At 48.1% G+C, this 22,684-nt stretch overlaps 1 protein-coding gene across 1 annotated transcript in view; it reads left to right on the forward strand.

The window, feature by feature from the left end:
* The first annotated feature begins 475 nt into the window (after window positions 1–475).
* LOC144112008 (uncharacterized) overlaps window positions 476–22,684 on the forward strand; it is an 80,933-nt gene continuing 58,724 nt past the window's right edge. Inside the window, exons 1-2 of the mRNA XM_077645090.1 lie at window positions 476–538; window positions 20,895–21,086. Coding sequence (XP_077501216.1) covers window positions 476–538; window positions 20,895–21,086 — 255 coding nt within the window. The remainder of the gene's footprint in view (window positions 539–20,894; window positions 21,087–22,684) is intronic.

The raw sequence follows: 22,684 nt of genomic DNA on the forward strand, positions 1-22,684 counted from the left end.
GACATGCGCCTGTAGGAATTCTCAGCATACGTGAGCGCCTGTAAAATTTTGTTAGGCGAGGCTTTATTACAGCGGAACAAGCTCTTTTACCTGCGGCAAACAGTTACTCTTGATGTCTGCACAAGATTTTGCGCCGGAGATGCTCTCAGCGTCGGGAGAAGAGCCCGTTGGCGCAGAGGTATCTGTTGTAATTGAAGACTGGTTGTCAAGCCTACAGTCGCAGGAACAACTGTTCCAAATTTTCATTTTGCAACATTCTTCACCGATTCCTGGCAAAAGTATGAAGACCGAACTGGCGTGGTAAGCTGAATATATTTTTTAATTTTTTGCTCGAACCTTGCCTTCAGGAGTGTTTTGTTTAAAAATATTGACACAACTAAATGAAAGAACAAATCAGGGCTGATACCCTGGAACCGAAATCGCAGTGAATTGCATGTTACCATTTGCAGACTCATTTCATTCTCGGCCTAAGCCCATGCGGTTGCCAAACCTGCCACCCAAGGAACCGACAGCTGAGGCGGCTCTTGTGACTGGCATGGTGCGTGTTTGTCACAGTAACCAATGAGTCGAACCCCAAAGCGCTGAGTAGTCACCACTTGAAAGACCCCCTTCGTGAGTCCGTAAACCTACACACGGTCACGAGGTGAAGACAGCCCTGTGAACCTCGCACCTTCTCACCAAAAACTCACAAATAAAACTGAAATCCAAAGCATCGGATTCCTTTCAAAATGTACCAAAAATTACACAGCTTTCATTTCCTAACGATAATGCCCCATCACTGTTGAATCGTGCTTTTTTTTCCAAGCCTCCATCAAAACATTAGAAACGGGCGCTGTAGCAGCTGTTGCTAGGGATACCTTACCTGCTTACGGGTTGCCGACATCATGATGGCTGCTGTCTCGCCTAGTACATAAATCCCAGCTGCAAAACTGTACCTTTCAGAGAGCGTTCCACCGGCGCACATGCATGAACTCGATTGCCTGTCCTATAGTGCTCTAGACGTGGACATATAGAAACTCTTTTCGAAAGACTTGGACAGTTTGGAAATTTTGCTGGCTGAGGTTTTATTACAGGACAGAAAACTCTTTCACTTGGGCCAGGGAAAGAATTACGATGTTTGCCCAAGCCTTTGCCCCGGAGATGCTCGCTGTGTCGGGTGAAGAGTCTTCAGGCTTAGAGGGATCAGTTGTCATTGAAAACTGCATTTTGAAGTCTCGAATCCCAGGGACCACCGTTCCAAATGTCGATTTTGCAACGTTCTTCACCGAGGCCTGGCAAAAAAACAAGGACCGAACAGCGCTGGTGAGCTTGAAATTCTCTTTTTATCGCTTTTATTTTCGCACCGTGCCTTCACGAGTATTCCAAAAAATTATGCAACTGAATGCACGAACAAATCAGCGGTTAGTTTCATCCTGGATAACGGGAACAATTTACTGCGTTTTCAAGTCGCTAGTGTATCGCAGGCCTCAAAAATTCCACCGCTTTCTTTTAAAATTGGCGCTAGCGTCTGATCTCCCTGTTTTATTACACTGCCTGCTTTTGCGTTGTTAATATTAGGGAAAGTTCTTCCAACTGTGAATCTTAGAAATAAACTCTCATTGAGAGCTCTGTTGTCTATGATGCAAACTATGCGTACTATTTGATATTTTGCCCGTTTTCCACTTTCTGGTAGAGCATGTAAAATTTTTTGCTTGTTTCCTTCTTTGCGAAAGTGTCGTCTTGCATACAGTAGCAGTGTCAAGCAGGTTCTTCCTGCGATGATTATATGTAACAAAGCATTCGTCACAATTCAAGCAAGAAAATTGCACAATGTACCGCATATGTGCAGGTAAAAAGAAATATCGGCTGTAATCAACTGCTGTACACGTGCACGAGTTCCCCAATTAGCTACCAGATGACAGCTGCCTGCTTCCATCATAATTATAATTTTTCGTTAGGCACAGCTGTGCAGTTTAGTGCCATCTGTGAGTGTCTAAAAGTTTTTTCCGCGCAGTTTGGAGTCATTTTCATTTGTGCTGCATTTTGAGCTATCCTTTCAAAGCAGAATTCAGACAAGTCTACTCCGAGTGGATCATGAACTGACGTCAACTGGACGACTAAAGAAGAGCGTCAGTTCAGCTCATGTGCTCCTGGATTTGAATGCATGGTGTGATGTGTCCCCGTAAATTACTGTTAAAATATTTAAGGTTAAAGGCATTTCAAATGGTTTGGACGGAACAGAATGATGACTAATTTATGAGAGTGATGACAAGGATAACGATGATGACGGCCCGAACAACGGCGACAGCGACAGCAATAATGAACCTTAAAACGATCTCTAACTAGCCGCGAGCTATGCATCAACCTGTGATAAACAATAAAATTAATAGTTAGCAGAATATCGCTTTAAAATTGTAGTAAAAAATGCCGTTTCCGGCTAATGGCCGTACCTCACCCGAATTACGAAAATAAAAGTGCGGACCTTACCCGCATATACAATTTATTATCTGAAGTTACTCGACTTCGCTCTTCGTTTTGAAAACTAATGCAGCGAGACGTTACATCAATCACACGAGCAGCCCAAATGCCTGCTTCTTTGGTTTCGTGCACCGCCAGCTGCTTGCTACGCACACAATCGCAATGTTCGCATTGTAGACATCGCCTTCTCTTCCGGCACGCTTTTTTAAAACATTTATTGCCTTGGAGCGCAAGTAATTAGCATTCTCATTAAGTTTCGGAGCATGTGAGTGACTGTGGTTCACGCACCAATGTTTAATCGGCTGCTGAAAAGTATACTATATATGAAGTATATAAAGTATGATGTTTCAAGGAAAAAACCAGACATTTGTGGACCTTTCCCTGCAGCATCAAGCAGCCCTTGAAGGTGCGCGTGAGGGAAATAATGGAATCTTAACAAGTTGTTACAAAATTTTCGATGGCCATTACGAAATCCGACCCGTCTTGCTTTTCTGCGGAGAGAAAAATGGCTCGATTGGGGAGCAAATCCCAAGCACAGTTTCTAATTCTCTAGACCGTTAACTTTCCCAAGACAGCGCCGTGAATTGGACAACGTAATTCTTTACAGCATTGAATGGCCGGCGCTCACGAGAATAAGAGGAACCAGAATTCTATAGCGGCAAAGCAGGTACACCCGTTTTACCGCCATACAATTTTTCAGTTTTTCACCTGAGCGGCCATTTCTAATGAAAAACTTTCAGAAGTGGCAGCCGATTACGCTTCTTGGTAAGGCGTTTTTTGAGCTCAGATGCTACGGTATTTGAACCGTAGGTGACCGCATACGCAACAAGCGTCTCTGCTGTTACGCATGGCAGAGCGTGGCGGTCCGCTGCTGCTGAGCCTCTCCGCGTGCGAACGGAAGGCGGCGCGCACTACTCTGCTGCTATATAAAGGTTCGATCACATGGCAGCGTGACGGCCTGTCGTTGCCACGTGACCAGTTTTACTAGAGTTTGTACCCCTCATGTACGAACTTTTGCTTTAAAAAATTATTAGTTGTGTTGATTGCTTTAAACGCAAGATTCATATTTATACAAATAAAATATGAGAATAACTGACAAAATAATCCGCATGTATTACGCTTGTTGGTGTTTAAACACCACCAAAACCGGTTGCAAGCGCATATCTTCTGCCAGCAACACCGCTTTTCGCTACGGTGGAAAACGCGCTGCGGCAACGCATTTTAAATGAAAGCTCGCGAAGCACTTCACAGCGCAGCGCCGCTTTTCGCTCAATTCGCTGAATTGCTTGCATGTGAACCACCCTTTAGGCGCGGCCCGTTTCTGCGGAGGCAGCAGTGCCTCTTTTGTCCCCCTTGCCCCCGCACGAGGTTCCCATCGCCGCGGACTAGGACGATTAGATATAGACAGGGGGTAACTGAGGGGCTTTACCCAAGCAGCACGCCAATAATGGACCACCGATAGCATAAGAGTGGCAAAAATTGGCGCCAAAATTGGTCGTTCATCGGTATTTGGACAAATTACTACATTTTCCAAGCATGGCCGTCGTTCGTGCCAGTAACGGGCCGATGTTGAGCCACTCTGACTGCCAACAATGGGCCTGTGCACGGCCCAGTATGCACGAATAGTGGCTTTTCAGTTATTGGCATCGGGTGGCTGGCTACAGGCATTTCTAACATGGCAAACCATTGGCTTTCCCAACAACACGAGTGAGGAATTATCGCATGCAATTTTAGGTGCCGTTTGTGTTTTTTAATACTTCGTATTGTAATGAGCGATTTGTTGTAACTCATGAAACTTTCAACTAATACTGGAACCTGTCTTGATGGAGTGTATCAATTGAAAATAATTAAGTGATTCAAACAATTCTACCGGACACATTTTATTGAACCTCCATTTATTAACAAGTTCGTTGCTGTTCTAAGTATTTCGGTCGGGCTACAGCTTGGCAAGCTGACGTGGCACGGCTAAGACACCCACAAAGTGATTCGTGGCGCTGTCCTCCAGTGAACTCACGAGTAGTATCGGAACTACTCATGACATTTGTATTGAAAGGACTTTTGCAGAGCCTTGAAACAAATTCCTCGTCCATCTTTTGCACGATGACCTCGCAATACATCGAAGCTGTAAAGAGATACACGTTGTGGTTATAAGCATATGTATGCCAATAGCAAGAAAAGGTGAAAATTATAAACTTTGCGGCGACAATGCGCGAGAAGATACTCGCAAAACATTTCTATAGAATGATTGGTAAATGAGAACTATCGCCACCTTAATTGTAAAATGTGTAATCGAATTAATCATGCTTGTCATGCAGTGAATGGCCGATTTCTAATCTTAATGCCCCGTGTCACACCACGAAATGAACATGTTAAAATTCACAATGAAGTTAAATTTAGCACTAAAACAAATGGACGAAAATTTAGCTTTATTATCATATTGTCACGCATGAAACCCTATTACGCCCGTTAGCTAGTGCCGGGGTGGACATTCCGTGTCGACGCCACACGCGCCTTCGCACTTTCAGTGCCTCCATACTGTTTTCCCCCTTGCCGGAGGCATCGAGGCGATGCGTCTTGAAAGGAGGGGGCAATGCCACACTGCTCACATTCTGCGAGTGCCGCCATGCGGCCGAGCGGCATAACTGGGCTCGTGTGGAAGCGAAGAAGACGACGTTCCCGCTCAGACGCGGTATAGAAGAAGAAGCGCGCTGCTGTTGTTCTTGGCCATCCGATTTAAATACCCCTTTGTGTCGCCCTACGTTTGTCGGCGAAATTTTGGAAAACAGTATGGAGGCACCGAAAGTGCGAAGGCACGTGTGGCGCCGGCACTGAATGTCAACCCCGGCAATGGCTAGGGGCGTAATACGGTTTCGTGCGGGACACGTGGAGTACTTCAGACTTGGGCGGTCGAGAAGAGCGGACAACTCCTTGCGGGAACACTTCATAGTTCACATCGCTGAGTTGACGTAGCACCTCGTAGGGCCCGAAGTAGAGGCGCAGAAGCTTTTCAGAGCGCCCGCGCAAACGTATATGGCTCCATACACCGACGTGCACGCCGGGTCTGTAAATCACCTCCCTGTGGCGGAGGTTGTAACGCAGGGCTTCAGTTGTCTGCTGGTGGCGAATCCGTTGTCTAGCAAGGTGGCGAGCGGCTTCTGCATCACGAACGAATTGGTCAGCGCCTGTGACAGACGAGAGGGCACAATACGGGAGCAGGATGGCGTCCAGCATGGTCAGGGCGTCCCGGCCATATACCGAACGGAAGGTAGTGAAGCGCGTCGTTTCTTGGTGGGCTGTGTTATACGCAAACGTGATGTGAGTATTACGTCTCAGCTGCGATTGTCAGTGTCGACATACATAGGCATCATATCTGCAATAGTCTTGTTTAGTCTCTCAGTCAGTCCATTCGTTTGAGGATGGTAAGCGATCGTTTTTGTATGACTGGTGCCACAGAGACGCAGGTCCTCATCTGTAAGAGCCGACGTAAACGCGATTCCCCGGTCAGTTAATACAACCGCGGGGGCGCCGTGGCGAAGTACGATGTGGTGAACAAAGAACTGTGCAATTTCAGCCGCGGTGCCCCGGGGAAGAGCCTTGGTTTCACAGTAGCGGCTGAGGTATTCCGTGGCAACAGCAATATACCGGCTCCGGTTACCCATGGAGGACACTGGGAATGGGCCCAGTAAGTCCATGGCGACTTGCTGAAATGGAATTTGTGGTGGATCAATTGGCTTCAGAAGGCCGGCCGGTTTTGTCGGCGGTATCTTCCGTCGTTGACACTCACGACAGGTTCTAACGTAGCGTTGAACGACCGAAGCAAGCCGAGGCCTGCAGTAGTTGTGGCGCAGGTGTCCCTACGTTCTGGAAAAACCAAGTTGGCCAGAAGAAAGGTTGTTGTGACATGTAGAGAGAACTTCCTGACGAAGCGCGGTTGGGACAACGAGGAGATACGCAGTTTCGGACGGGCCGTAGTTTTTCTTGTAGAGGACTCCATCTATTAAGTACAACGCCGAAAGCCCGCGCGAGAAGAGTCTGGGCGGAGACGGAGCAGTTCCTTCGGGGTACTCGATTAGAGGCAGCAGTTCGCAGTCGTCCCTCCGGTGGTGGGCAAGGTCGGATGTGGTGACAGCGCCGAGGAAAGCAGAATCGTCGTCGGACTCATCTGGTGGGCACTGAAGAGGAGCTCGGGAGAGACAGTCTGCATCGCTATGTTGCTGACCCGACTAATACATGATGGTGACGCCTTAACTCTTGCACCCGAAGGCTCCACCGTGCAAGTCGCCCAGATGGATCTTTCGGGTTCGCAAGCCAACACAAGGAGTGATGATCGCTGACGACTCAAAACGGGCAGCCGTACAGGTTCGGACGAAATTTCGTGATTGCGCACACAACAGCGAGACACTCCTCTTCCGTGGTGGAAAAATTCACTTCGGAACGGGACAAAGTACGACTTGCGTATGCGATCACGCGTTCCACACCGTCTTGTCACTCCACAATCACCGCAACCAGGCCAACATTGCTGGCATCTGTGTGCAGTTCTGTGTCGGTTTTCTCATCGAAGTGGCCAAGGATAGGCGTAGATTGGAGGCGGGCCTTAAGTTCTGTGAAAGCTTTTTTCTGATCTTGGCCCCTGAAGACGGGTTCGGAGTCTTTTGTCAGGCGAGTCAGCGGCTCTGCGAGCTTGGAGAAGTTTTGAAGCAACCTCCGTTAATAATCGCAAATCCCCGGAAAACGCCGCAAGCTTCGTTTTTCTGTTGGCTGGGGAAATGCAGCAACGGCGGCCGTCCATTCTGGGTCGGGGATAACTTCATGAGCGCTCACAATATGGCCAAGAACCTTGAACTCTCCAAATACGAAGTGGCACTTTTCAGGCTTCAGAGACAGACCCGCGGAACGAATTGCCTCGAAAACAGCACGCAAACATTTCAGGTGCTCCTCGAAAGTGTCGGAGAAAATCACGACATCGTCGAGATACGCAAGGCAGAACTTCCACTTCAGGTCAGTTAGTACGGTGTCCATCATACGTTGGAACGTTGCAGGGGCTGAACACAAGCCGAAAGAAAGCACCTTAAATTCATACAATCCTTTAGGAGTAACGAAGGCGGTCTTTTCTCGGTCACGCTCGTCGGCCTCGATTTGCCAATAACAGCTACGCAGGTCGAGTGACGAAAAGTAGGTAGCATGGCGGAGGCGGTCTAATGAGTCATCAATGCGCGGCAGTGGATATACATCCCTTTTGGTAACGTTGTTGAGACGTCTATAATCTACACAGAACCGTAGTCAGCCGTCTTTCTTTGCGACTAGAACAACAGGTGATGCCCAGGGGCTCGTCGATGATGTATGACATCGTCGCGGAGCATTTCGGCAACTTGGTGGCGAATGGCATCACGTTCCTTCGACGAAACACAATAAGGACGCTCACATAGCGGTCTCTGGTCACTATCGACGATAATGCGGTGCTTAGTTATGGGCGTCTGACGAACCTTGGAGGTTGACGCAAAACAATCGCGGAAATAGTCAATAAGGCTTTCTACGCGGCGTTTTGGATTGGTGAGAAGGACAGGGTTCACGTCGGTGCTAATGTCTGTTGCCGTGTCCTGTTCCGCTGTTCCAGGGTCCGTTGTGGATAAGACACATTGGAGGGCATGCTCGCCAAGTCCTTCAAAATGGGCAATCACTGTCTTTTTCGTCAAATGTTGAGGTTCGCAACTAAAGTGGTCACTAAGAGCTCGATACGCGCGTGAACAAGGTCGACAAAGGCACGAGCAACGCAAACTTGCTGAGACAGTAGCAGCGACATGTTCGCTTCAGCCATGCCCCAAGTACTGAAGCTGGTATCACACTGGACTGTGACAAACTTCCTTGCTCTCGGCGGTATCGTTGTGTGGATGTCAGAGATGCGTAGTGCTTCCCTGTGCGGCTCGGGGTTGGTATCAACGGCTCGCTGGGTCGAAAACGATACCAATTGCCCATGCAGGTTTATGACCGCCCCATACTCTTTAAGGAAGTGCATGCCGAGAATCAGTTCTTTGGAGCACTCTCGTAGCACGGCGAAGGTGCCAACTAAAGTTGCACCCCGGATCTTTATATGGCAGGTACAGACGCGAACCGGCGTTACCACATGGCAACCAGCTGTGCGTTTCTGCGGCCCATGCTAAGGTGTTAGAACCTTTCTGAGGGTCATGGCTAGGTGGCTGCTCATGACAGAAAAGTCGGCTCCGGTATCCACGATTGCTGACACGTCATAGCCATCGGCGGCAACAAGAATTTCGGCGGCGGAAACGATTCTTTGACAACTCGTCGGTGAGATTTTTGGTGCCGTCGTCGATGGGGCCGTCGCTGAGGTTATCAGTGAGGTCGTCGGTGTGGTCGTCGGCGCGGTCGACGATGGGGTTGGCGGTGTGATCGCCTTTGAGGTCGGCGGTGAGACCGTCTTTGAGGTCAGCGGGTGGGGCCGTCTGCGTTCGGGTCGTCGCATAAAGTCACCGGATGGAGGCTGTTCACTCTCTGCGGCAGCGGCGGTCCTACCCGCAGAGGACGCCATCTTCAGTTTTCCCGGCGGGGGGACGTGTCTCTGAATTGGCCAGAGGATGACGCGTGACTTGGTGAAGGAACCCGTCTTGGAGACGGAGACCTAGACTGACGTTGTGGAGGCGTTGAGGGCAGTACATGATCGGCCAGGTACGTTTCAATGTCTCACGGTCTCTCACCATAGCGAAGTCGAGGTGCGCTCGGCGGAAATCCTTTTAATCCCATCCGCCGGTATGGGCAGTTGCGGAGGACATGACCGGGCTCCCCGCAGTGGTAGCATAGTGGCCGGTTGTTGGGTGTGCGCCACACATCCGCTTTTCGAAAAGGGCGTGGGTCACGCAGCTCGACGGGGGGAAGGTACCCCTGCGTTGGTTCGGCAGCAGGGCGCAGGTCTCCGCAGGGCTTCACTGTAGCTCATGATGTACGGCTCCGGCTGCGGCGTCCGTAGGACTTCGCTGTAGCTCACGATGCACGGCTCCGGCTGTGGTGCCGGTGGTGGCTGAACCGCTCGCCGAATTCCGTCATGGACGCCATCGGCTACAGCTGCAACACTGGCAAGTGGAGCATCTAAGCGGAGGTTGCGCAGTCCTTCGCGAACCACACTCGGCAAAAGTTCCCGAAGTGCCTCGTCTCCGGCGACTGGTAGTGACGCACAATAGTTGGTGGCCGCAACACTTCCGTGAAGACCGTACTACTGCGCACTGCGTTCCTGCAAGGGACGATCCATGCCCGCGGCTTCTTTGACGAAGTCAGCGACGGTTCTTGGAGGGTCGCGTATGAGGCCAGCGAAGAGCTGCTCCTTCACGCCACGCATGAGGTGGCACACCTTCGTAGCCTCGGGCATGGCCGGGTCAGCCCGGTAGAAGAGACGTGCCATATCTTCGATAAACATGGCGACGCTTTCGTTCGACTGCTGTGACCTGGAGCGAAGAGCGATTTCGGCGTTTTTCTTGCGTGCGTTTGTGCTGATTGTAGCGCGCAACTCACGACGGAACGCTTCCCAGTTAGTAAAGGATGCCTCATGGTTCTCGAACCATGTCTTCACCTAGTCTTGGAACGCGAAATACACGTTTCGTAGTTTTCGATCGTCGTCACACGGGTTAAAAGTGGCCACATGGTCAAAGCTGGACAACCAGTCTTCGACATCCTCGAACCAATCGCCGTGAAAGGATGGCGGCGAGCGAGGTGTGAGGACTACAACCGGTGGGACAGTGCCGGAAGGCTGCCCTGTCTGACTGCCAGTAGTACACGTCATGGTACGCACCGACATCGTAAGTGACTGACACTCAGGTTGCTGGCCTCGCAGGCTGCGGCTCGCTTTGTGGACGGGTGTTGTTTCCAAGCGTCGCTGATGAGCGTCAGAATTGTCCTCGGGGTGAGCGTTCATGGGCCGACACCCAGCACCTCCACCAAAATTTCGCCGACAAAAGTAGGGCGACACAAAAGGAGCTTCTAATCGGATGGCCAAGAACAACAGCAGCGCGCGTCCGAGCGGGAACGTCGTCTTCCTCACTCCCACACGAGCCCAGTCATGCCGCTCGGCCGTATGGCGGCGCTCGCAGAATGTGAGCAGTGTGGCATTATTTACGTATCTTTAAATAACGAGCCGTTTTTTTTTGCCTTTTCATTCGAGCAGTGTTATAACACAGGTGGTAGCATCTCCCCTCAATTGACGTCCAAACAACTTTGAACGAAGCTTTTTCTCTATATTGACAAAATTATTTTATGCAAAGACGGCTTGCATAGTTTTGCGAAATCCGCTGAATGTCGGAGACTGAGGGCTTTTTGTTTTGAGAAAAAAAGCAAGCAGTTTACGTTACTTCGCGTGCATGTAACAAGGGAGACGGAACTCTTACTTCAAAACTACACAACACTCTTCTGAGAGTCCATGGCTTTTTAATTCAGAGGCAACTTGGGCAAAATCGACTGGAGCGAGGAATTCAGTATTTTCTGGTACACCTGCAAGTGGGCAAGCGAAAGAGAAATGGTTGGAACTGTTACACATATTCTGACTCGCCTGCTGCAGTGAAAGAGGGAACATGCCTCATTCCCATCTTGCACAAACGATAGACAACCAACGTCTCCACGAACACAGCATTTGTCGGGCCACATTGACACCCCACCATGCTGGTTGAAAAGGTGCTCAACGTTCGGTGAACGTTCAGCCACAATAGATGAAAAATAGTTCTCACCACTGGGGTTGCATTCCTTTGAGCACGCCGTCAAGCTAGAAATTTCGCAATGAGAGTTGGAGCACAGAAGCCGTCTTTGCGCTTTGACGCTTTCTCTTTTCCTGCAAGAAAAAAAGGCGCGTATACAAAGCAGCAATTACACCCAGAAATATATTCATATTTGAATGCATTTAAAGATAAAAGGAAATGTAGTACTTACAAATAGGATCTTGCCGGCCAGGCTACTTAATGACGTCGGAGTCGTCGTAACGCGTCAGGTGTGGGTTTCGCTTGCGCAGAGTACGAACGGTGTGAACGTGAACTCGAGTGTATTGCACATGCTTTCCAGTGCACTCGTGTGGTTATTCGCCATCGTGCTACCCACAGGCCAAGCACGTCTAGTGGAAGTTGCGGCAGTGCACTGGATCGTGCTACGCCATAGCGAGTGCCGGGGAGACGAGGAGACAGCGAGGGGATAGGCTCATTGCTTTTTTTTTCTTTGGGGGGGGGGGGGGGGGAGGGAGGGGAGCGGGAGAATTTTGTTGTAGCAAGAGAAACGGCAACTGAAAGTGGCGAGAAGGAAATCCAGAGAGGGCGAATGTGCGCGGCCGCGCGTAGCTGGGTGTGAGGGGAAAACAGGCTGTGAGTAAGAAAAATCAGAAAGGAAAAACAGCGCTTTGCGCGGGAGGGACCAACTCTCTTCCAAGAAAACGACTCGGTCGGGACAAAAGGCGACTGTATGAGACTTGAAGGAACGGGGAGAAGGTGAAACGAGCGACAGAATTCCGTAATGCTTGGGGGCTGCGTCATAGGAAGATGACAAGACGATAAAAGGGAAGGAAAGGACGATGCGAAGCTGTCAGATTGCAGCCTCAGTGCAAAAGGAAAATCAAGAACCAAGAACGAGCCTCATGTAAGGTGCCGGAAACTTTTGAGGCAATAACTTTGAGCTCGGTCATCGATTTCACCAAAAAAAGCTCCAAATACTGGCGTAATGTTTGCGCTCGTGTGCTGTAGCTCCTTTGGCTCAATATGGGATAAAAGTGTTCCTATGAAAATACAAAAATGTTGAACAATAACTGAAAATACAGGCACAATATGTGTTCTTCGAGTGTTTCATATATGACGCATGAGGCAAACAAATTAGGATAACACATGTCCAAGCAACACAGTTTATCAATACGATGATTCGCTGAGAGAGTGAAAAATCCTTTACATTTTATGGACAGCAAGGTAGACAGGCCGGCCTCAAGAATGGTCATGCGGCCTGCCAACGCGTGTTTGAGGTAGCAAAGAAAAAGCAAAGAGAAACAAGTGCAATTGCGACTGCTAACAACTTCCGATGCTTTTATTAAATGAAGGCGATGTTTATGAGCAAAAACGTACGCAAGAGCCATGGGTGCAAAACACAGCCGCTTTTAAAATTGGCGAGGCCTACGATGGAAGAACAGAGGTCAACGTGGGTCAATGCGGCCAGTTTCCAAACTCGGCGAGGCATACGTTGGATGAGCAAAATTCAAATTGGGCCAATGTGGCCAGTTTTTAAAATCAGCGAGGCCTACGTTGGATGAACAGAGGACAACCGAGGCCAATGCAGTAACCCTTTTTATATGGCCTAGCCGTTGTTGTACGAATGTGCGGAATCTTGGGCCTATGTCGAAAAAGCGGTGAACTGGCTTAACCAACGTTGGCACGCCGCGGTGAAGTCTGGTCCTATGTAGGGCCACTCTGTGCCAATGACTTCCTAATAATGGACCAATATTATGTGCTGCCTTGGTATGCACTATCTCTCCACGCCCACTTAGAGACGCCACCGTAAGTTTGGTCGCCCTCTCCTGCGGGCGCCCAGCGACAACGTCAGTGAATGAGAGGCTGACGCGACGCCGTATAAACGCTGCCCTGTGTTTGGAAGCGGGTAGCGCCGCGGATTCCGTAGTCTGACTGCTGCTGTACCATTCTCCTCCGTCCTCATGATCACTTTGCTGTGGCCGTACTTTTATCCTCTGCTTCGCTCCGCATCCCTCCGCGGTGAATCAGTGGTTAGGGCACTCGGTTACTGTGCCGGAATACCCCTGTTCAAACCCTAACGCGGCGGCCGCGTTTCGATGGAGACGAAACGCAAAAGGCACCCGTGTGCTGTGCGATGTCAGTGCACGTTAAAGATCCCCAGGTGGTCGAAATTCTTCAGGAGTCCGCCACTGCGGCACCTATTTCTCTCTATCTTCTTTCACGCCCACCTTCCTTCTTCCCTCAGGGCACGGTTGAAGTGTCCACTAAGAAGTGAATGAGTTACTGCGCCATTTCCTTTCTTCAAAAACCACTAATCCACTTTGCTTTCTTCAAAAACCACAAATTTTTTGCGTTCCGCTCTCTTTCGTCCTCCGCTGTGATGCTCGTTCGTTCTGCCGGTAGGCCCCTTGACAGTGATGGCAGCGCTCCGCACGGCATGCGGACGACGGACAACAAAGGCCTGACAGCAGGCAAGCGGCTTGTCCGGCGTCTGGCGAAAAGTTGAACAAAACTTGAACTTTTGCGCTGGCGCGCGGGTCCGCACGACGACCGGATGGCAGATATTGGCTGGTTTTTATATGACGTGTCAGGCCTTTCTATCCATGCTTTTGCCAGAGCAAAGATGGCCGTCCGTGGATTTAACTGGGGAGCGGTGTTAGTGTCTGAAACGCAAAAAATATCAGCACAGCCAGTTTGGCCAATTCTTTTTCTTAAGTTTTCTACTGTTCCAGGAGATATAAAGCGATGCGTTTTTTTGTTGTCTTTTTATACTGAGGGGTTCTGCGGTGTAGAGCAAAATTATGGGGACTTGGACACTTATATAACAGCTTAATGCCTCGGATCGCATGTTCTCATTAGATGAATTTGTGATGAACAAATCAAGTAATGATGACGATGATGCAGAGATGCGTGTTGGCACGGAAATAAAACAGTAAAAACCATTGTATTGAAGTGATGATTGCAACTTTCTTTCTTGGGAGAACATTTTCGTTAGGTCAATACTGAAAACGCCGCCAATAGTTAATATGCATATAAAGACACTTCCAGAAGAGAGAAAATAGTCAAAGAACTCAAAGAAGTAATGCTTTCATTTAGAGGATGACATAACAGGGCGAATAAATTATCGCCATTTTTAACGCAAAGTGCTTTGCAGTCTTCGGTAATAAGGCTATACTCATTTAACGTTTCACACTGTGATAATAAGGTTTGTATGGACTACCCTCCTCTTTTTTCTTCACGATTGAAAGAGAAGTGGAGGCAATTAGGACGTACAAAATAGTCCGAGTTTTGATTGCACCAGGTCTCGTAAGAAATAACAACAAATGCGGTGTAGAGCAAAATTATGGGGACTTGGACACTTATATAACAGCTTAATGCCTCGGATCGCATGTTCTCATTAGATGAATTTGTGATGAACAAATCAAGTAATGATGACGATGATGCAGAGATGCGTGTTGGCACGGAAATAAAACAGTAAAAACCATTGTATTGAAGTGATGATTGCAACTTTCTTTCTTGGGAGAACATTTTCGTTAGGTCAATACTGAAAACGCCGCCAATAGTTAATATGCATATAAAGACACTTCCAGAAGAGAGAAAATAGTCAAAGAACTCAAAGAAGTAATGCTTTCATTTAGAGGATGACATAACAGGGCGAATAAATTATCGCCATTTTTAACGCAAAGTGCTTTGCAGTCTTCGGTAATAAGGCTATACTCATTTAACGTTTCACACTGTGATAATAGGGTTTCTATGGACTACCCTCCTCTTTTTTCTTCACGATTTAAAGAGAAGTGGAGGCAATTAGGACGTACAAAATAGTCCGAGTTTTGATTGCACCAGGTCTCGTAAGAAATAACAACAAATGTGAAGTTGCAAGAGTTAAGTAACGCACGTATATAATTATTTCTCGGCTCGAGTTTTCTAGTATTTAAATGGAGCAGTTTCAAATACGTGTCTATTTTTTCGTCCAAAGAGTTCATTAATGTGTTGAGGAAGGATGAAGTTGCTGGCCGTGGTTGATATGAAAAGTTATAAACATTACTATAAAGTTGCAACGTAGAACCACTGCTCCTAATCTTCTCCAGGTGGCTTTCTCGGACGATCAGGACAATGGGCAATAATTCAATGCGCCACGCGAAGATAAAACCGCTTCTTGTCCAAACGAACTTCCACTCATGGTCGCGTTTGCAGGCAATGGCCAAACTTAACAGCTTTTTCATAGATGAGCTCAGGTGCTTATTTATGTAGGCTGGCACCCCCTTGAGCAGCTCTAGGGTAGTATTTGTGAGACATTTCTTTAGGGAAAGTTCAAGAACATTGTCAAGCTTTTCGCGGCGTCGGAACTGAACGATCATGTTTTCGTGTTTTGCGGGCACCCTGTGGCATACTCCGATGTCATTTCGTGTAATGGATTCCCAAATTGATTCACCAATCTTTTTAAGCACCTGTGCAAGATTCTCAGGGGGCCGCTCCTCAACTCAATTTTTTTTATAGATTTCTGTTGCGCCAATGTTGTTCGGATTTAAGGAGCGTCCGATGTGGTTTCGGTCAGGTCTTTCTCAAGCTTAAAAGTTTGCGCTGAAAAATTTCATTTTGGGTCTTGAGATCTCTGTTCTCTCATGCATACTTCAAGCCGCTAGTTAACCCCATCAAGTGACTTCATCATGAAATTCTTGTTTTCTTTAAGCTCTGCGATCTCGGTTTTCACGCGTCTTAGTTAATATTGAAAGCTGCGCTCAACCGCATCTTACAGGTTTTCCATTTCTGCCTTCATTTCATGTTTGAAATTTTGAAACAACTTAGCAACCTCTTTAGCCATGGTAATCCACAAACAAGGGATATATAGCAAGCTAGTAAAGGCTCCTCAAAGGCAGTGGACAGCAGTGACAATGACAAAAACCAAACATAGATATCTCTGACACAACAGATCTGTTGTGCAACAATCTGGAAGACGTAGGAAGACTTGTATGCTTTTGCGTACAGTGCTGTCACTGCTGCCAATGAGCCGATCACTGTCGTCATCCGGGTTTTATAGGGGTCGTCAAGGGTATCACGTGGCATCTACCGCGGTGGTGATTCCAACTTCCAAGCGCTCAATAGCAGTGCACGGCCGTCCGGTGAAAATTCCGTCGGTGTGCATGGAAGTTGTAGGACGACTGCTTTGCATCTGCGTACAGCGGTGTCACTGCTGCCAATGGTGGCTATGGTGCGAAACATATTATATTGGCCGCAGGTTGCTATTACGAGTTTTCCATAGCGACTGCTAACTTCGCCGCGTTCAAAGTCGACGAGTGACATTTCCCCCATGAGTTTTGAAATCATCTACGTAGGCTGATCGAGTTGACAGAGCGGGCTTCAAACACACGGAAAACCTACGTGGTGGCGGCATCACGATGCCTTTTTTTGTAGCCGTTTGCGGTTGCTGCAAGCGTTCCTAATTCCTGCGAGGGTCATCACGGACAGCGACGAGTAACAGCTGCGCAAGGTGAACAACCTCTGAGCGCACAAGCTGCACAGCACAGTGACAAGTGTCCGCGTAGTGAAAGTGATTGTGATCGGAGTGAGTGCTTTTCCGTCCAGTCAGCGAAATGTGCATCTGTTAGTAGCTTACTACGCACACCGTCTTATCCGAATCCTGAAATGAATTTGGCGTCGTGTAGCCGGTCGCATTCTTTGCGATGGTTGCTGTGATCGCGACCGAAGCGAGTACACGAATATATAGACAGGTTGTTGTTTCTGCTAAGCATCTATTACCGATTTTCATCGCGGTTCGTGTCTGTACTGCGCTTGACAACTGCCGTGTGCGGCACCGTTTTTTGCCCCCACAGCTGTCGGGCTGTTTTATGCCGCGACAGCTGCAGCGTGGCCTTCCTCTTGAGCCTTAGGGCTCCATAAAGTGCACTTTGCGGTGATGGGTGCTCGGTTTACGACGGTGTGCCGGCGACGCTGTGCAAAAGACATCGGTGTGCAGTGGACATGCGGACCTATGTCTGCAATAATTAGTTGTGTGACGAAGTGGCGATGGAACACAAGTTCCTCTACATGGTGATGGGGCAGAGCCAAACGAGTAGTTTTCGGTTGAGGTTGTGACAAAATGTTATCCCCAGATGAGGAAATGGAGCAAAAATCATTGCCATAATTGAATCATAGCTTTTTCACAGTGTACAAATCTATAATATCTGCCAACTCATGTATCTCTTTTCGTGGGGTCTGCTACCACCCTTGATCACAGCGCCGTCTGTGGCAGCAACTACTCATCACGTTTCGAAATTTCGTGAGGTCTCCTACCACCCTGAGATCAAAGTGCCCTCTGTGGCTGCAAATAAAAAACAGCACATCTCGCATTGAGACTTGTAGCGCCATCTACAATAGCATTGTAGAAACAACCACCTGCCGCGTGCCAATGATGAAGTCACGGTTCAATATGGTGGATAGAGGTGGAACTTTGTATGACATCCGGGGACGAAATCGTGGCATAGTTTCGGTTTCTCGTATCCAAGATGGCGGCCATTACAATTTGTTGTGCCCTCTCATCCCTTTCCCCCCTCACCAAAAAAAATATCCTAAAACGGGTAGAAAAACTGCACCGTTACGGGACCGCTATACATGTCTACTTTCGTTCCGCTATATATACTCCGACAACAACGGCGAGCCATCCGAACACCGAATTTGGAGGGCAGATAAAACCCTATGGATTTTGGTATTGACATTAAACCACAATTGCATAATAGGTAACATTGTATGCATGCAATTACTAACTGAAGTGCTACCATATCGCACCGCAAGCCGAATTCTAGGCCCACCTTGACCCCCAAACGAAGCAAATTCCGTTTGGGACGTATCTTGAGGGGGTGCAAGCCGACAATGGGTAGACGTGCATCGTTATTTCTCTAATAGATGGCGCTAGGCGCCGTGCGTGCACGCGTAGCTAGCTGGCTAGCGGGCTTGAACCACCGCCCGATTCAAAGGGTTCAGCCTTATCCATCCATCCATTCCAACATGGTGTCAATCCACCCAGTTTCAAATGGTATTACATTCAGTTTCTCGAGACGAGCGGTGCGTTATTCTTCGCTTTCTTCATCTAGTAAAACAAACAGCTAACGCTCGTTACTTCAACGTCTTTCAGACGGCAGCGGCCTTTTTTTTCAAGAGGGTTTCACTTGATGCGATGCGAAAAAGGAAAGGACATGAGAGAAGTTTATGCTTCTCAAAGCTAGCAACCCTTATACAGTCATGCTAATTTAAAAAAGACAATTTGGTTCCTGATTGAAACCATCCACTGAGTAAGTTTGCATAAGGAGTAGTGATTCAAACCAAAGTAGAACAAAAAATCTTCAGAAAATACATCTGATTTCTTTTTTTTTTCACATAGCAGTGTCAAGTCGACATTAGACACATGCTTGGCAATCTGAAGTTGATCTTGATGTTAAAAAAGGCATCTTGGTTTCAATTTTCATCAGAAAAATGCAGTGATATTGAAGCGCCTCATGGGCCATGACACGCTTTGTGCTGATCGACCTGCCCTTGCAGGGCAGTGGCGAATCGCTTAACAGCTGTACCACGGCACCAGAAGTGGTACGAGGACTCCCAGGGGTCCATGAATGTAGAGAAACATTATTCCGCATGTATGGGCATTGACCCATTACATATCGCGCTATACCCTTAAGGCAGAGCTTAAGTGTCCCCTCCAATTTTTCATTTGTAATTGAGAATAAAGCACACATTCCTGTCAGATGGTAAGCTAAAAGGTTAAACCTCATGGCCTATACCTCCTGCGCACTGCAAAACCATAAAAAAATGCTGCCTGCATTCACAGTGTCCAGTTCTGGCGACTACAGGAAATCACTGATGTCTGCCAAACATTTACAATTAGCGCATACATTTGTATGTACAGCTTCATGCAGCACGTGATGGCAGCCTGCAAATAATAAGTTTGTCCAGATTGCCCTGTTTCATAGCGCGACTAGTCGCGAACCCTGTTTTCAGCGAAAATTGGAAAGGTCCGTGAGTGATGATGTGAACTGCCTTCTACGCACCGCTCACAATGGACCTCCTAGAATACTGCCATCGAGGAAGGTTTCTAACTTGAAAAAGGAGTGGTTGATAGCTTTACAAAACGAAAAAGAAGTAAGATATATCGCCATGTTGACGGAAATTTAAAAAAGGGCACTACAGCACAGAGACGACTGTCAGTTAAGATACCACCTAGAAGAATTTACTATCAGCAATGAATGAAACATGAACATGAATGCCTACACAAAAATACCAATATACTGACTCCTGGACGGCAAACACAATTGAAGTTGATTAACCCTTCTCAATGACACTCTTACCTTCTTCGAAGCGAAATTAAACTGCGCTAGTATTGAATTTCCCCCTTCTAAGGTCATGTTATTCTTGTTCGTATTTCTATTCTGTTCACGTTTTATTGCTCGCTGCTAGTACAGACTTCCTGTTTTTGAGCCGTATCCGGCGACCGTCGACATCCTGGTGCAGCCGCCTTGGAAGGCGAGTAGACAGAAAAACTGGCAGCAACTGATGACTCATTCGCACAAAACGTGTTGCTAGACAGTACAGTCTGGTAGGCTGTTCTAGTCTGAGAGCCATGCCTTGCGCTGCGCATATGCGGGTAGCGTTTAGCAGCCTTCGCCCTGTGTTCTACGCCTCCCAAGCACGATGCTGCAACACAGCTATGTTTGCGGACGCTGTCCCAAGTGCGTTCGTCTTAACGCTTTTAAAGCACCGGTGCGAACGTCATGCGCAGTTTGTTTTTCAGTGTTAGCTCTTTAAGAAATGAATTGTGCAACGAATCCCGCGTAGATATAGCCGATCATGCCGAGCTCCTCCCAGCGGTTAAGTGATCCCCCACCCCGTGCACGTGATACGTGCCTCGTGCCTGCTGCCCCATTCGTTGCTAACTACCTCAATGCGAGCTAGTAAGACACTTCCAAAATCTGGGAAATGCCACTTCGATGTTATCGTGAAGGAAAGAATCAAAGTAGGGGTAAAAATGGCAGCCACCAAAAAACAATTGTGTTAACGCTTCCCCTCGCTGTCTCGCTAATTACGCTGTGAATTTATTTTTGTTTATAACGACTGCACCTGTTTTTTCAACGCTGTACACCATTTATGGTAACTGTGTATTTTGTCTAAGTCAGGCCACACCCGCACAATGTGCAGGTGGCGAATTCAAGCGGTCGCAACCACAGGGTTTCACAGTGTTGCAAATGGAGATAAGCTGGCGCCACTCTTTGTGCTAGTTTTGAATGCGCACTTTATCCACTACGGGCATGCCGGAAAGGCGAGGTTTCCAGTGTCACATTTCATGCTTATCTGCCCACTCCTGAAGGAAAATTAACCGAGAAGCAATGCGCGGTACTTCTGCAGCCGGGAGCCAAAGAAATCGGCATCACACAGTACGTCGCTTCTCATCACGTTTCATTCCAGCTCGATACGTGTTCATGACACTTCTTCCACCGAAAGCGGGTCAGCTCAGTCGTCGCAGTAAATACCCAAGGTGTCATCTGAGCCACTGAAAATGCTGTTAAGTTGTGTTTAGCAGAGTAGGCCTATTAGTGGACGATCTCAGAGTACGGAGAAAGGGATGTGGAACAGCTTCACTTAGCTCCAGAGTAGACCTTGAAGTGTGAGAATTTTTTTCATCTCCAAGGTGTCGTGCCGGTGCCTCTCTATCTTGACTTGCCGTCATATGCCATCCCACAGGTTGACGCCAAGTCTGGCTCCCGGTACACCTTCGGCGAACTGCTGGATACATGCCGCAGGGTTGCGGCGGGGCTTCGGAGACTCGGCCTGCAGCCGGGAAATGTGGTCGCATTCAAGGCCGCCACCAGCAGCGAGCTCTTAGTCGCCATGTGCGGCACTCTTTTTGCTGGGGGCATCACCGCTCTAATCAAGGCCAGTCTCACCGAAGGTTGGTAGTGGCCGGCAATTCAAGTTGTCGAACACTCACCTCATAACCACCACAAGAACTTATCTGCTTTATGAATCGAGCTCTTGCCACCTTGTTGAATTTCTTGTTGGAATCATGTAAATGTAGATTTGAACTTGTAATATTAAGCCCATTGAGTCACCTCAATACTGCTGTTCAGCCTTTGTATAGTTCGGGTTTCATTTTTTTTTCAGGAGAATCTCGTTACCAGTTTCAACATTCCCAACCTAAGTTTGTTTTTTGCGATGGAGACGACATGAAAAAAACTGAACAGGCTTGCAGAGGAGTTTCATCAGTGGAGGTGACTATTTTTGTTCAATTATATAACCAATCTATTTCTCCTTTTTTACTGATGCGACTGTTTACACCTTACATCACATTGAGATAACGGCTCCAAACGGAGCTGGAAATTCGCAGCAGAATACTACGTACTCTACTCTCATTTAACGCATTAAGGGGAAAGGTGGAGTGTGGAGTTCGCTGACCTTTCCGCAAACTCGTTGGTCTTGTGTTTGCAAGGAAGGCCGCTACAGGGGGGTCGGAAGTCGCCAACTAAGGGACCCGTCCCCGTCTCGGCCTCCCCTGCTTGTGCTTGCGGCGGACGTCCTCGTTTACTCCGCGCCGTCACGGGCATAGCCCGTCTTAAGAAGCCTAACCATGTACAACTGTCGACATGTGTGTGTTGTCAAGTGGTTGCTGAGGCTTCGGGAATGCACGAGATACGGCTGAGTATTAGCCGAATGACCGAAAACCCACTATTCCCGTCACGACTGTCTTCTTCTCTTTCAGTGTGTTCTGAAAACCACTTTAGTGATCGTCTCGTCGGCATATGTTTGTCGTGTGTGCGAAAGAGAAAACATATGTTCAGAAAGTGGTAACCTATGGGCCGTGGGTGCCGTGGGAGAGGGTAGTCGCGTGAGTGCTGTTTGTGTATTTGATTGCAACCTCTTTTCCCAAATGTTCAATCAGCACTCTTTCCCCAATCTGTGATTAGTTGCCGGAAACCTTATTTTCCTTTCCCTATCCACTGATTGGTGAGGTGTGTCGCTTGTAATCTTATTGGTGGCTGTCCCTGCTGAGGGCGAAGACAGAGGGATTAAAAACAAGTGGTTTGGGTTGAACGAGAGCTGAATTCTTCTGATAAACGGTTTAGTCTTGTGAATAGTTTTCTCCTTGCTTTGTTTCTTTTTGTTTTATTTATTTTGTAAATAGATAGTTAACCTTCTCCTTTCTTCGAGTAACGTGAATGTTTGCGAGTTAGAACCACCGGGCCACCAAGAAACCCCGATTTCATCATCAACAAGGTGTTTCCTCTCATCACCACCTGAAGGGGGAAACTCAACTGGCGCAGCCGGCAGGATCGCAACTTCTTTCTACTCGAGGCATTGGACGGAAGGTGAGAAGAACAAGTCGGTGGACAAGCTGTTTGTCCTAAAGGAGAAAACGTGAAGCTGCGTCGAAAGACTGACTTCGAAAGCTTCAGGATCACGGGTCGAGTTCGAGACGACATCGGAGGCTCAAGTCACCTAGGAGCTGAAGGAGCCGGGCAACAACAAGCCATCGA

Source organism: Amblyomma americanum, unplaced genomic scaffold, assembly GCF_052857255.1.
Source record: "Amblyomma americanum isolate KBUSLIRL-KWMA unplaced genomic scaffold, ASM5285725v1 scaffold_26, whole genome shotgun sequence".
Taxonomy (NCBI): Eukaryota; Metazoa; Arthropoda; class Arachnida; order Ixodida; family Ixodidae; genus Amblyomma; species Amblyomma americanum.